Source organism: Archocentrus centrarchus, chromosome 20 (genome assembly GCF_007364275.1).
Source record: "Archocentrus centrarchus isolate MPI-CPG fArcCen1 chromosome 20, fArcCen1, whole genome shotgun sequence".
Classification (NCBI taxonomy): Eukaryota; Metazoa; Chordata; class Actinopteri; order Cichliformes; family Cichlidae; genus Archocentrus; species Archocentrus centrarchus.
Window position 1 is genome coordinate 10,421,187 of NC_044365.1, and position 16,265 is coordinate 10,437,451.

At 39.4% G+C, this 16,265-nt stretch overlaps 1 protein-coding gene across 6 annotated transcripts in view; it reads left to right on the forward strand.

The window, feature by feature from the left end:
- slc12a7b (solute carrier family 12 member 7b) overlaps positions 1 to 16,265 on the forward strand; it is a 64,908-nt gene that overhangs the window by 29,095 nt on the left and 19,548 nt on the right. For 5 of the 6 annotated variants that reach the window (XM_030756477.1, XM_030756478.1, XM_030756480.1 and 2 more), the window contains exons 2-4: positions 10,942 to 11,033; positions 12,123 to 12,254; positions 13,316 to 13,462. In XM_030756477.1, coding sequence (XP_030612337.1) covers positions 10,942 to 11,033; positions 12,123 to 12,254; positions 13,316 to 13,462 — 371 coding nt within the window. Of the gene's footprint in view, positions 1 to 3,477; positions 3,700 to 10,941; positions 11,034 to 12,122; positions 12,255 to 13,315; positions 13,463 to 16,265 lie in introns of those variants that run through there. The other variant, XM_030756482.1, reaches the window with a different exon arrangement.

The window sequence follows — 16,265 nt, forward strand, 5'->3', positions numbered from 1 at the left end:
TCAAATAAAGGAGATAGATTAAATTACTGGTACCTACTTGTGTAGGTAAAAAGACACAATTTCCATGGGCTAATGATGATGTAACATCATCTATATAACAGCTATTTATACTTGCTCACTAAACAAATTTCCACACAATACAGAAAAATATACTTTTATATTAACAGCATTTTGTTCTAACACTTGTCTAAATACCTGCCACTATCCCTTATAATGAACATTCTCATATTCTAGGAACCAGATGTTGGCGGAAGAACAACCATCTGGGCTCTAGAGGCCAAAATATTCTTCTGAATCACTGTGGCTGCATTTAAAGTGGAGTTTGGAAGATATTGGAGGATTTTGTGACTTGAGATGAAATCCTGGAATTTATCTTGCCAACTGCATTTACAATTTCTTATGTAGAAGGACAGTTTGTATGCACCCACCTGTACGTGCATGCTGTTTCTTTCAAATTGTGCGATAGTGATACCATCTGGGGAAGAGTGGACTTGATCCATTTGGACTTTCCATCAGGACAGTTGGCCAGGACGAGGTGACTGTGTTTCATCATATTTTTATGTGTAGCATTTGATTTTACTGTTATACGTAAGTACTACTAAGTTGATACGAAGTCAGCTGAGTGTCGAAGTACAGTATGTGTTGTCTTGTGAATCAGCCAACACATGAACAGTCCTATCTGTTCCATTCATTGGTTGAAACGAATAGGTTTACTGAAGTGCTATTAATGGTAAAGCAGGATACCTGTAATTGTGGAATATCTATTTTAATTTAATGCGCTAGGGCAGGGATGTCAAGCTCATTTTACATTTCGGGCCACATACAGTACAGCCCACTGTGATCTTATCCATAAGAAGTTTAACTACACGCTGAATTCCTCAGATATCATAGGTAAAAGAAGTGCAGTTTCAACAGTATGTCTGTTATCTATATGATAAAGAAATATTGGTGAAGGAAATGAAAGACTGATGTCAGCATGAGGAGGAACATGACAGAGCACTTACTACTATGTAAAGGGGACAGTACATACTGGGGGGAATTTAAAAACTAAAAATAATGGGCAGTACTGCATAGTTTGTTCTGAATGTGGGTTTTAAGTCATTTTCGATGACTTGCCCAGCCGTAATACAGTCGTAGAACATTTTGAGTCAAATTAGGAACTGATTAGAATTAAAAGGATAAATGTCACTGTGACCTCACACAATCTGTTTTGGCCATAAAATTACAGTAATTATTGCTAATTATTGCAAAATGTCACAGTTTTACATGAATGCCTGGTAGGATAAAAATGAATGTGGACTCCAATTTGACTTTTTAGAAGCATGCAGTCACAAGATTGCAGTATTTAGCATTAAGGGGTGTTCTCACGGGAATTATTCATTTTTCACACATCACTTTGCAGCTGATGGTTCGTCACTAGTTGATGTGTCAGGCTCTGTTCTCACCCTGTCATTTGTCAGTCAACAGGATCCTTTGTTCTCATTGGTAGTTGTTCACAGTTGAGATAAGTTGAGCTCGGGACCCGCCCACTTCCTGTCATCAGTGGTCATTTTGCCTGTCTTAGCTTGAAGCTGGCAAATGTCTTTTCAGTTTGGACACTCCTTTACACAGCACCACCCTCATAGTCTTTTATAACCAGCATCAGATTCAAAATGAACCTTTAAATAGAAAAAACATAGAATCTCTCAGTTTTAAATGTGACATGTTGTTTTTTAATGTATCCATTAAATCCTCTTCAGTTGGTTTCCCTCGTCATTCTGTCCTTCATGCCCGTGCTTTGCATTGCACAGTGGAGCATGTTGTTTACCTGACAGGTTTAGAGACTTAGAATATCATTAGATATGACACATAGACACACACATACACAAATATGTACACACAAAATAACAGCAGCCATCTGACATCAAACCAAGTGGAGCTTGATACGACTAAATCCTTCTTACTGTGTGATTTGATAGCATCTCTTTAAGCTCTGCTTTGACACATCTGCCAGTTTAATGATGCTGGCAGCAGATGTTCAGTTTTGTATTCATGTGTGCTGCTGAAAGATGGATGAATGCTGCTTGTGACAGTGAGGAAGTCTTCATGTTTTTTGTTTTTTTTTCTATCCTTTCAAGTTGATGTTCACAAACTGCTCCTAAACCTGTAGCAGTTGGCCCTAAATGACCAGCAGCCAACACGTTCCAGGCTGGCAAAGGACATTCATCTGACTCACTGATTCAGCTGAATGTGGCTAGATGGCACAAATAGACCTTCACTGTGTCTGCTGACTTTTAAGCCATAACTTCCTCAACTCTGGAGCCTTGACTTCTGTTTTATAAAAAGTTCAGGATTAGCCTAATCTGGTTAAGTGATTACTGCCCACTTTGCGTGCTCTTTGACAAAGAGATTAATGGGCAGCCAGTACAAAGGAAGACAGCAGTGTGCTAGGTTGACCAAGCTTTAAGGTAATAGCTGAGACAGAGCTTTGTCTGCCATTGTCTGTCCGGTTTGTGGAGCTGTAGCACCTTTGGCTCTTTCCAGCTACTGTCTAGCTCAACCTGAGCTTAGATTAAGTGTGTATGACACTAAAGCATGGAGCTTTGACAGCACTCACCACTGCTATGCTGATCTTCACTAAGAGATATTATATGTGAACAATTACACATGTATTTCATTTATTCATTATTCAAAAAAATTAAGTGTTTTTGCTGAGAGAAATTTAATAGATTTTAATGCCATCTGTTTTCATTGTAAATTGTATATTTTCTAATTTATAAATATTATAACTATATATAATAAATGTGGTCAAATATGCTTTATTTTATTTCATATTTCCAAAGTCATGCAAATACAGTAAAATACAGTCTTATAGTTCCCAGCTGGATTGCTGTTGTGCTCCCCATGTTGTGCTGATTGATGGAGCATCTCCACCCTGGAGGTCAGGCAGGAGGTCAAACTGTAAATCAAACTGTGCACCCAGGCAGCACCTGCACTTTAAATTGGTAGACATTTATAGATTTGAAATGTTACACGGCACAGCTTTGACTTTAGAGGGCATGTGGTTTCTCTGCTCTGTCAGCACCACAAGCTCATAAATGTGCTTTCTATTTAAAAAAAAAAAAAAAAAAAAAAAAGATTTTCGCTCCTCTCCTGTGTGTGTGTGTGTGTGTGTGTGTGTGTGTACGCTCATTCCCATATCCATCCGTCTCCCTCCAGCTCCACTCACCTAAAGCGGTCTCTCTTCTACTACAGACTACATGCGTGTGCATGCTTCACTTGCTTTCTTTGCTCCTCCCCATTTAGTGTGTGTGTTCAAACATGCACACGCAGTGATCAGTAGCTTAGGGAGGTTGAGAGAAAGAAGCTTGTGTGTGTGTGTGTGCGCGTGTGCGTGCACACACGTGCACTTGCCGGTCTATCAGTGGGAGGGTGAGGGTGCTTTGTGATGCATGGCTGATGTCGCTGACATTGTCGTCGTCACAGGGCACTTTTCACACACACAAGCACCCACACACTGTCACAGAAATAGCTGATCCTCACATTATCCAGACAGCACAGACAGCATTCCTGACTTCTGCACCTCACTAGTAATATCTTTATATTTGGACCCCCTACTACTGGAGTTACACAGGGACCACTGCTAGGAACCCCCCCTTTCTGCCCTTTTTTTATCCCCGCTCCTCAGAATGGAGCACAGGGGAGGGTCTCGACGGAAAGGTAAGTTTATCTTAACTCCTTTATGAATGCTGTTTACTAGCTCCACAATGTCTTTGCTGATATCGTGAATAATTAGTTCAGTGTCTAACATGTACATCTCTTTTCTATAGAACTGATCTATAAGGTTATTAGTATTGATGGACTTTCTCTATCTCACCTGGGTTAAAAGGTTTTTATGGTCTTGTGTAATGACTCTCTTCAGTATGGGTCTTAGTGTCTCTTTCTTGTTTTGCTATATTTAGTGGGTATTGTTTAAGAAATCAAGATGGTTTGCTTCTGTTGAGCCTCACTAAATCAAAAATCCTGATATTTGAATGAATTCTGGTAATGCGTGTGAATCAGTGGGCGGAGCATGGTATCCAACTTTCCCAGGTAGAGTTTAGAAATTCACCCTAAAATTAAATGTATAAGTGCAAAATGCACAAAAACACGTTTCGAGTTTTTGAGGGCAGTAACAGAGTGTTTTTTCTTACATTAGCTTCATGTTAAAGAAACTGATTTTTGACTTACAATTTCTAGACATCTCCTATTATCTCCATCTATTTTTTAAGCCTCTGGCTCTGTTCTCCCTCTCTCCCCCCTTGGTACAGTGAGCCACAGACTAACGCCGACAGTGTTAGGCAGCTTACAGTGTCGTCACAGTGGGCAGCTTAGCGGTTATAAATAGGATGCATGATCATTTATTACCACAGTGAACAGAGAGGCTGAGCCTAGCCGTTAGCACATCCTCCGTGTACCTGCAGGTATATTTGGAGTAGTCAGTAAGTAGCAGAGTGCTGAAGTCTAACATTAGCCCTGGCTTCTGAACAGAGGGGGGGGCTAAAAGACAGCTGACACTTTGTGACAAATGTTGAGTTACTGTTCTGACTCATAATTATGTCCCACTGTGCAGAGCACTGTGGCAGAATCAGGGAATCCCACTCTATTATGTAACAACACAGACTGTGATGTAAAAGAATGAGTTTGAAATTGCAGATGTTGGGGCAGTCTAGCATGTAGCAGTGAGTCTTTTTCAAAAGCCATCTGGACTCTGTTTATCCTGCTCTTACTGTGCTGAGTCCTGCAGCTTTACTGAGTATGATCCAGAAAGTAATGGTGGCAAAATTCTTACCCTTTCATATGTTAGGTAGGTGCAATTTCAGATCAATTAGTGCTAACAAGCTGATTTGTATCTCAAATGTATATCTCCATGTCTTAATACAACAGATGTAGCTCAAACAAAGAAATAATTAGGCTCCTAACAACTAAGGCATCTCAAAAATGGCAACCTAATACTGTTTCATTTTTCAGCATAAGAAAATGAGTCATTCTGTAAATAAATCTATTATTTAAGATTTTCTATATGCTTTTGCCTTTAAAAAAATGAATACAAAATTTCAAAACAGAAATTTACATGACTACTGAAGTGTAACACAAAGCCCAGTGTAATTATTTCCTGAGCTGTCCTCAAGTGAGCTGATTCAAGCTTTGCTTGGCAGTTTGTGTTGTTGTCAAACTTTATCTTTACCTCACGCCCACGTTTTGTCTGCCTTTTAGAAGTCTTGGAGAATAAAGGCCATGATGTTTTTATCACAGGGGTGAATAATTTAACCTGTGGTCATTTGCCTATAGTTACCTGCAGTTACATCTACCCTTCAGCAATGTCACATTTGTAGAGGTTACCTAATGCGCTACGCACCTAATGCACCAGCAGTCTGTCCTTGCCACCTGCAAAAGTGGAACATGTACACACATGCACAGCTCTCACCATCAAACCCACCTGCATTCATTCATCACAGATTACACAAGAGGTTTCAACCTGCTCTTTCCCTCTTTTTAAAATTTTTTTTTATTATAATTACTTCTTACATTTGAATAGTTTTGCCATCAGTGTATGATGGGAAAGTTGCACAAAGCTCACTTTCTAAATATGCCGCTCAATACTACAAACTGAAGATTTACGGCACAGTTGCCCGCTTTGCTAGCTATAACTGAATAACATGAGGTAATGCAGGACTTTGAGACATGTTCTTGTCTGACCAAATATGTGGCTCTTTAGCTGCGACGTGGTCCACTCAATTCACCAGCGCATACCTGACATTTTCTGCCTGATGCGTGTGCTTCTTGGTGCTGGGTAGCTGGGGCACATTTGGTTTAGCCCTGCCTGTTTTGATGAAAGCAGCTGCCTGTTGTGGCTGGAAATGAGGTTAATGAGTGTGCTGAGAGTAAACATTACAAAACATTTGGAGGTGATGATCTGTTTGATGACTGGAGATTTAAGGCACGATTACACAGATCAAGTGTTGGTTATTGGAAGTACAGAGTAGGCGCCTTTATTAGGCTTCAGTCTCCTGCTTTCTTTGCTGTGATGATTTAAAGGTAGTGAAGGTGTGGAACTCCTGGCTTCTTTCTTCACCACAAGATACTGACTCCCCCATCTTCATCAGTGGGCTCTGATGTTGACTTCATTTGGCTTAAGCCTCCATTGCTGGTTGGGGATGTTTGTGTGATTACATAAATGCATAATCACAAGAGGAGCATCAAGAAGAGGAATTTCAGGAGAGCGTAACCCAGTGTGTCCTCTGTTTGACATGATATAACCTTTGGCGGTCGCTTTCTTGTATAAAGCTGATCTATCTGTCCAAATGTTTTCAGTGTAGCGTTAGCTGGAGATATTGTTGTTGTTGTTTTTTTCTTCCCATCAGTACTGTATTATTCCACTCTCCCTGTTCATAAACAGGTGCACATTCACCAACATTTACAACGCTTGCTCCTTTTGAGCTATCTTGTTCATTCAGTGCACTGTCAGCATTCCTGAACTGGCATGAGAACAGATGATGTAAAGTCTTTGCATCAGCAAAGCTGGATGGATGTTTTGGTAATCCAAGCAAGACTATTGTTCATACTTTTATTTATTATATGGTAGTTGACATAATTCAAGCCACATTTATGAATAGACTGGTGTCAAATGGGATCTGACCGTGTTTAGATGCAAACAAAAATCCCTGTAAGCAGGGTGAATTAGTTCAAGGTAAATGGCAACTTATGTGATGTGAACAGAGGCCAGTATCTGTTAAGTAGGCTATTGTGTTCATAGCACTACTGTAAATGAATCTAGACCATGTCCCTGTGGGCCATTCCTACCAACACACTCACACACACACATTGCCATTTCTACTAAACCACTCTTATACTTAAGACAGAGGGACACGTGCAGATATAATCTTCATCTTCTGTTGCGTCCCCCCCGTGTTTGTCCCCGTGATTTTATTTTTATTTTTTTCCTCTCTCCACTAAATAATCTACTGCAACAATTGCTGCAGTAATTGCAGTATGGAGGGATTTGTGGCAGCTGGCACTTTTTTTTTTTTTTTTTGTTTAGGATGGTGAAGAGCGTCTTAAGGTCACTGGAGGATTTGATGACCTCAAGACAAATTTGTTACCACACACAGACCAGTTAAGGTATTTTTAGAGCAAAGGACCATGAGATTGCAGATTTAATTAACAGTAGGTTCGAGGTGATGGCAAATTTCACGTCAGACAAAAAATAATGTGATACAAATGAAAGAGCAGAGAAAAAATACATGTATAAAATTAACATCATTGTTTTTTTGTTTTTTTATGCTAATGAAAGCTCTTAACCCTGTAACACCAAGTGTATCATATTTGTATTTGTATATGAGTTATTGTGAGTTTTTGAGACGTCATCAGTGGGACTTTTTTCCCCCTGAAAAAATTGTGGTTTCTGTTTCATGTGGTTTCTGTGGCTTGTGGTAAATGAGCCATGCATTTTTATGCAGATTGCTTTTATTAAATAACTTTAAAGACCACACCACGCACTACACGTTTCTTGTGTATTTGAGCATTGATAATTTTATCTAACGCTGTGAACTTTTCAGTTAAAAAAACAAACAAATCTGGAGTTTAGCATAAAAAAAATCATAAAAATGCTCTTGATGTTGAAAATGATTGACAAAATAATCTTGGCTTAATACCTGCTTATTGGAGAAATGATGTGCCATTGAAAGCTCCATCAAGGGTGTCTTAACTACAGCGTGGAGCTGTATTACCAAAGATCCCTCCTTCCCTTAAGGAGAGGTGAACCGTTCTTTTCGCTTCCTGACTGACGTCTTAACCACCTTACATATGGACTTAAAACAGAAACCTCACCTGATTTGGAAACATTGCCAGTTTTAGCCTGCTGCGTGGTCTCAAAGAGGATTTAGCCAGAGTCATTTAAGACAACTAATGGCGTGTAGCATTGAGCAGAGCCAAGTGATGACTGGCTGACCCACCCTCACCTTGCCCTTACCTGTGCTTTACCTTAAATTCATTCCATGATAGCCACACTTCATGAAATATTGTGTCCCTACTTTATATTCTCTATGTGCTGTCCCACATAGTACACTCTGTTACAGAGCGTCACAGTACAAGGACATAATGACTTTCTCTGTGATTACCAGCAGGCTAAGCCACTCTGCAAGCCTCTTATTCCCCCTGCAGCTGGATCAAGCAGTAAAAGTTACCCATGAAATCCCCACTGCAGCTAGAGTTCACCGGGCAGGTTCACTCATGAATGAAGAGGCGCAGCACTGACTGGTTGTGACTAACTCATCAATCTAAATGGGTGGGGAGATGTACTGATTTTTGGGGCCAGTGTTTACATTTTTTTGCTTTTTTTTTTGTTTTGTTTGTTTGGGGTTTTTTTGCTCCGATGAGCTCATCACACACAGAGAGGTTCATTATTATAAAGTAGAATTTAGTAATTTTATACCATCACGTTGGGCTTCCAACAGCTTCCAACAACTTTATTAGATACTTAGATTTGAATCCACTAATTTTTCAAGCTACTTTTCAGTTGAAAATGCCAAACAGTCTATGGATTCAAATGTTGAGATTTTCTGCTTTTCCTTGTAAATTAATAACGTCAATTAAGCTTTAAATGCTTTATCAGAAAATAAGTAATGTAATCAGACCAGCTTGGCCACTGGGTAGTCTTAATGGGGATTTTTTCTTTTTCCTCATGTTGTAGTTGGCTTTTTTTATTCATCAAATATGTAACCAACTTATCAGGAATAGAAATAATGAGAATCAGCCCTCTGAAATAGAGCAACATTTTTGTAAGAATAATAATACGTTCTTTGAGTTAAAAGGAAAGAGCTGGATTGCTTAGACTCCATTCATCACCTCCTCTCTGCAGTCTTTTTAGAAGTTTTTATCTGTAAAAGTAGTATGTATGAAAGCAGCTTATATATTTGTATTGTGGCTTTTTGTGCAAACTATAGCTAACATTTGTTGTGTCAGGATAAAGGAGTTGTCCAGTTAAGTTTCTGTCTTCTGTGGTGGGTTCGCTCTGCGTGGGTGCTTTGGTATGAACTCTATAAACGCCACCTCTGTTTGTTTTTCTTAAGTTCCATTTGAAGCTCATATTTATTGCTTTATTTTTTTTTGTCTTATTGGACTTTATTTATAGTGTTTTATTGGTCACAAATGCACAACTTAGATTTGACTGTTTTAGTCTCTTTGTTGCACAGCAGACTTCAACTGCTTAAACTTTGTTTTAACTTCTCACACAGGTTTTATTTTGAAACTATAATGTAATTACCTCCAAATTAATCTAATAGAATGGGACACACACCTACACACACACACACACACACACACGCATGTGTCTTAGCCCCTACACTCTCCGTTCAAAACATTTGCTCCGTGCTTTCCTGTGTAGTTTGTCGGCCCGAGCAGCAAAGATGTGATTCACAGCTTGGTGATGAAATGTCCCCTCTGAAGACGGCTGGGTTGCTGTGGGTGACACGGGACAACTATGAGATTCATCGTGTGGTTGACAAAGTAGACACGCAGGAAAGATGATGTGTTTCAAAACTTCTGCCACACTCCATAAAACAACTGGTGTTATTAATCTTGATGAAATCCAAAACATGGCGACCATGTCTTCTATCGTATTTTCCTCTCAGGTTGCCTTTATATGCATCATTTTGTTTCATTTTCTTGTTTGCAGTGTCATGTCTTTTTAAGCATATTAAATGTGTTTTGTGCGATCTGAATGGATGATCAGTGGTTATGTCTTTGATATCGGTGCCTTCCTTGCACATATAGAGTGAGACTTAATTTCTAGTTTAGGTATAAATTATTTTTCCATATTATGATAAGTCCTCGTCATGATCTGGGTTATTAAAAACTGTAATGTATAAAAGTCAGATGCACAAGTGTGAGGCCAAAGTGGTTTTGGTGTATGCAGTATCCACTGTGTCCAGAAAAGAAATTGAATACATCAGGTTATTGTTACCAGGAGCCACTGACAGTAACAAGTAATGTGTTAATTTTAGATTTTTACATTTTTTTTCTGTAGGGTAAAAAAATCTGTGAATGAATGAAATGAAAGTGAATCTTTGATCCATCCTCAGGATATGGATTGGATATGATCGAGTCATTTTCTAACAGATTGTACTGTCTAAAGAAAGCTTGATTCAATTTTAATATGTTTGTTTTATTTTCAAACTGCTGCTCGATTGGAAGAACTGTTCTGGCTATCTGTGATCGGCCAAGTCAATCTTATATTATTAATTTCCCCAAGTTAGCAGTTGAGCTTTTTAATTGATCCCTTGGAAATAACACCATCCACAATGGCTTGACTCGTGGGCAGCACCCTCATTGTCCTTTTGAAAGTTCTGTCTGTGTTCGCCCTGGCCTTTTCCATTTTATGTTATTAGCATGGTCACATCGCCTTTGTGGTGGTCCCCAGTATTATTCAACTGCTTCTTCACCGAGTCAAACTGTTCTGTACCTCAGCTAGTCCTTGTGCTGCTCTAGAGACCCCCTGTGAGCTCGAGGGCCGATCTAAGCAGGTTGAGGGGTGTTTAGAAGAGCAGCTGCAGTTTGAGACTGTGGAGTTTGAGTCCATCCATGCATGCCTGGATCATCAAATATATAGGGCACAAATGTTTGGTGGGCCCTTGAACTGCCAGCCCCCCTGAGTTAATCAGGGACAGGGAGGAGTCATGCGAGATCATACAACTGCATTATGAACCAAACTAGTCACTTGGTATGACCTCTGATGCCCTGTTTTTCTAATGCAGAGGTCTGATTCGATTTTATGTATGTTTTTCAGCAGGAAATGAAACCGTTCCTACAGATCATTTACCATTGTTCTTAATGTGTCACCAGCTATATTGTGCTTTGGTCATATGTTGTGTTAAACCTTCACTGCATTTCCTATAAAGAGAAAACTGTGCTGTGTTTCCACAGGTGATGGTGTGCCAAAGGAAAACAGTCCTTTTATCAACAACACAGATGACAAAGGCAACAGCTACGATGGCACCAACATGGCACTTTTTGAGGTAACTGCCCAGGTTTTATCATATGGATGGATCCATGATACACAAGCCAAGGAGGATGTTTCACTACACAAGGAAATGTGACTGTGTTTAAGCTATGAAGGAGAAAGCCCAAACTGTGCAGTAAAACTATAAATTGACCAGAACCCTATTTAAGTAAACATTCACTGCCTGAATCTTATCTGCAGCTTAAATGAGAGCTAGTCTATGAAGTTCAAACCATCCATTAATGCCAAGTATGCTGGAACAACAGTCTTAAGTTGTGGTGAACTACATGAATAGAACTCACAGAGGTAAAAGCACCAATTTGCTCTTAGCTCAGCAGCGTGTCAGTCAAGAAGTTTATTTGCTATAAAAGCCGGTGCATTCCTTCAAGTTCATTCAGCTGACCCTTTGCCCGGTGCTTTGCTCTGCCATCTGGCAGACCTTGGTGCTCTGTGGTCATGGCTCTTGTATAGAATCAATAAGGCACTGCGGCTTCTGGATCTGAAGTTGATCCAGGAATGCTATTCAGAGATGCTTTGAAAGATCAAAACTAAATATTGCACTGTTTATTCTGGACATGAAAGACTTCCTGTGATAACTGTCTATCCAAAGGCTAAATTAAACTTCAAACTTTTTTCCTCAATGATATTGAGATAAAATGGTGGATCCTTATAATTAAAACGTGAACATATAATTCCTGCAAGCCAAAAGTTCAAGCTTTGTCTTGCTTGAAACACTAAAACTGAAACTACTCTTGGCTCGGTATGATGTTAATGAGAGCAGATTTCATGAATATGGTTATCTCAAGTACATAGCTGAGTGAGCACAGAAGCCCTCTTTTTTTTTTTTTTTTAAGGGTCAGCCAGTCAGAAGGAAGGTGGCTTAAAGCAAAGATGTTTCAGACAGTAGATGAACTGAGAGGCTCCACCGAAGCCCAGTTTAAGATAAAAAATAATTATTTTGAGCAGCAAATCCTGCAAGGCTGCCCTAGAAATAATAACGGAGCTGGAAACGAGTATGAAAGTTCCCATTTAATGTAACTTTGAAAAGATAATTTGTACAACCCTGCTGCTGTTCAGCTGTTAAAAATCTATTTCTTTATTTCAGGAGGAAATGGACAGCAACCCCATGGTATCATCCTTCCTCAGTAAACTGGCAAACTACACCAATCTCACACAGGGTGCACAAGAGCACGAGGAGGCTGATGATGACGAGGGGCCAAAAAAGAAAGCTGTTAAGGTAAAGCAACAAGCCTTGTTTTAGACACTGTATTGGCATTTTGGTAGTGTTTGCATACATCACATATATGGTAATGTACAGTTGCATATTAACAGTTGTTCCTTTAAATCTGCTGAACTGTCATTACACAACAAGGTCTTTGACCGATGAAGCCACTGCTGTTTGTTTTATTCTCAACTCTTTCTGTTTGTGTGCACCTTTATTGTCTTTTCTTTAACCTTCTGTGTGCTTGTTCATCTTTAATTTGTGGACAAATACACTGTAATTTATAAGAAACAGTTTTCTTTCAGGCTTTTATGACCTGAGCTCTTTTATTGGCTCAGAGCACATGGTAAAGCTCCTTTCAAAGATGAAATAAGAACAGAAACATCATCAGCAGTCCAGCACAAGCCCTAATTTCTACCGTCGTTTCCTTTGGTCTATCCGTCGATGTTCAATTTTTTGTCAATCTTTAAAAAGAGAAGTTTCTACAGTGCTGCCATGCAGCACATAGATGCTTTTGTAACCACAGCTCCAGTCCCATGCCAGTTGCCCCAGCCTGTCCGCTGCATAGAAATGGGACTTGAGCACCTCCCACTGGTTTTTAGGAACATCTTATTAAAGAAAGAAGTGGATGAAACTGACACCATTCTTGCAGCTCTTTGTTTGAAACAGTGGGACTGGTGCTGTACATTTGGAGGTAGATGACTAAAAAGGTAGCTGTTTGTTAATGCAAGGCGGTCCTTGTAAGGGCCCTTTTTGCTTGTTGTTGCAAAAGTTCCTTAAAGGAAATAGAATGGAATTGAATTTTGACATGATTGTAGAGGAGATATTGATGTTATGATGTTACTGACTGTGTTGTATTCAGTCCTTTTTTGTTTTATGTGTTAATGTTTATTGCAACTCAGTTTTTGGTTTTGTGGTTGTACATCTGTGGGATTAGTTTTAAATAAGCGTTTAACAATGTATACAGTTTTTCTAACCTTTCACTCCTTTATTTTTCCTCTTTTCTCTTTCTTTGTTTCTGTTTTTCTGTTGTCCTTTCTCTCCCTAATCACCCCTTCCCCTTCCCCCCTCTACAGAGCCCTCAAATGGGGACATTCATGGGTGTCTACCTCCCGTGCCTTCAGAATATTCTGGGGGTCATCCTGTTTCTGCGTCTCACCTGGATTGTTGGCACTGCTGGCATCTTGGAGTCCTTGGCTATTGTCGGCTTGTGCTGCTCATGTGTGAGTACTTGTTTTTTTTTTCTCTCTCTTTAAGAAGAAGAAGGTTAAGAACAGCCACAGCTGTGTGTCTGACATGATCTGTCACATAAGGATCCAAAGTAGAAAACAACTGTCAGAAAACTTTGGCCCACTGGGATTAGTTACACATGTGCTGACCTTATTCTTTGAACACTGTAACAGTACATGTGACAGAAATATACGGCATGTAATCTAAGTCCAAGCTGAGTTACAACAAAGGCAGTATAATTGGTTATTTGCACAGTAACATTTGATGGTTTTTTTATTCTCCGTGCCACGTCTGAAACCAGCCTTTCATATACTTTCTGATTATGTCTTGTATTGGAAGCCATTTTCATGTCTTGGTCAATGATAGAAGACGAGGAAGTGAAAGGAGCTATTCTTCCTCTACTTTTCAAATTAATATTATTTGTTCTTTATCAAGATATTTAGCTTTTAAGTAATTAGAATGATGATGTGCTGGATTATGTAAGTGTTTGTATGTGAGAGGCTGAGTGTTTTTGCTGATTTTGGATACAGTTTTTAATGGCAGACAGTCACAATGGTTGATGGCAGTAATGAATGGCTGGCAAGTTGACTTAGTGGCCACTGATCCCTCCTATATTTAGCCACTGCGACTCTCCATTTCTCCTGCTCGTCTAGCTTCTAATGGTACCTGGCTTGGCTGTAATCCGTCCATCTGCAAACTGTCAGAAACATGGCAGCGTGCACACCCACACAGTAGCTATATTCGCCAATCCCACGGCAGGCAGTGGATTATTTCAGCTTAATCAGGCAAAGTAGAAAGGAAAAACACCCTAGTCCCAGTTAAATGCTTTTTGACTCATAATTAAATCTTCTAATGGGCATAGCATTGTCAACTTAACTCACAGTGACCAAGAATAGCAAAGAGTAACACTGGTTGTACAAGCAATCAAACCTGAAATTCATTTCCATTCCTAAACCTATTTATTTATATTTGAATATGCATAGATTACCAAATGTTGATTCTGTATTGCTAATGATTTTATTGCTATGAATTAATGATGCATACATTGAGGTAAAAAAATAATCATGTTTGTTCAGACAGGTCACAAAGTAAACACAGCTGCAATCCTGGTACATCAGCAGATCTCTTTGCCAGCTCATGTTTGCTATTCAGTTTCATTTATATAGCAACAAATGACAAAAACATGTCGCCTCAAGGTGCTTAAAATATTAGCGAGACAACCCCAACAATCGGATGACGCACTGTTAGCAAGCACTTGGCAACAGTGGATATGAAATACCCAACAAAACCAAGCTCAGGGAGGGGCAGCCATCTGTCCTGACCGGTTGGGGGTAAGGGGAAAGAGAATAGAGCAGAGGGAGGACAAAAGACACACATGGGAGAGAGTTTAAAATTAATTACTAATGATTAAATGGAATAATGGAAAGTGAAAAGAGGGAAGTGAAGAAAAAACACTGCATAACTAAGGGAGCAATCAGGGTCACCTGATCCAGCCCTAACTATAAGTTTGATCAAAAAGGAAAGTTTTAAGCCTAATCTTAAAAATAGAGAGGGTTTCTGTCTCCCGAATCCAAATTGGGAACTGGTTCCTCAAAAGAGGGCCCTGAAAGCTGAAGGCTCTGCCTCCTACTCTACTCTTAAATACCCTAGGAACTACAAGTAAGCCAGCAGTCTGAGAGCAAAGTGCTCTATTGGGACAGTATGGAACTATGAGGTCTTTAAGATAAGATGGGGCCTGATTATTCAAGACCTTGTATGTGAGGAGAAGGATTTTAAATTATATTCTAGATTTAACAGGGAGCCAATGAAGAGAAGCCAATATGGGAGAAATATGCTCTCTCTTTCTAGTCCCTGTCAGTACTCTAGCTGCAGCATTTTGGATCAGCTGAAGGCTTTTCAGGGAGCTTTTAGGACAGCCTGATAATAATGAATTACAATAGTCCACCCTAGAAGTAATAAATGCATGAACTAGTTTTTCAGCATCACTCTGAGAAAGGATGTTTCTAGTTTTAGAAATATTGCGCAAGTACAAGAAAGCAGTCTTATGTATTTGTTTAATATGTAAATTGAAGGACATATCCTGGTCAAAAATGACTCCCAAGATTCCTCACAGTGTTACTGGAGGCCAAGGAAATGCCATCCAGAGTAAATATCTGGTTAGACACCATGTTTTTAAGGTTTGTAGGGCCAAGTACAAGAACTTCAGTTTGATCTGAATTTAGAAGCAGGAAATTAGAGGTCATCCAGGCCTTTATGTCTTTAAGACATTCCTGTAGTTTAACTAAATGATGTGTGTCATCTGGCTTCATGGATAGATAAAGCTGGGTATCATCTGCATAGCAATGAAAATGTATGCAATGCTTTCTAATAATACTGCCTAAGGGAAGCATGTATGTGTTATAGATTGGTTCCAGCACAGAACCCTGTGGAACTCCATAATTAACCTTGGTGTGTGTTGAAGACTCCCCATTTACATGAACAAACTGGGGTATATTGATAAATATTATTCAAACATTATTCAAACCACTCCAGCGCAGTACCTTTAATGCCTACTGATGATCATTTGTTACCTTCTTCTGAAACCTGATTGAAACCATTCCTCTGCAGATGATCAGTTAGCTGTTTTTCAACTACTCTTTCAAGACAGCTGGGCTGAGTGATTAATTTTTTAAGTAATGGTTTGCCTACTACCACATTAAAGGCCTGTGATGCGTAGCCCATTAATAAATATAGACTGATCATATTTAAGATTGAAGTATTAAATAATGGTAGGACTTCTTTGAGCAGTCTTGTAGA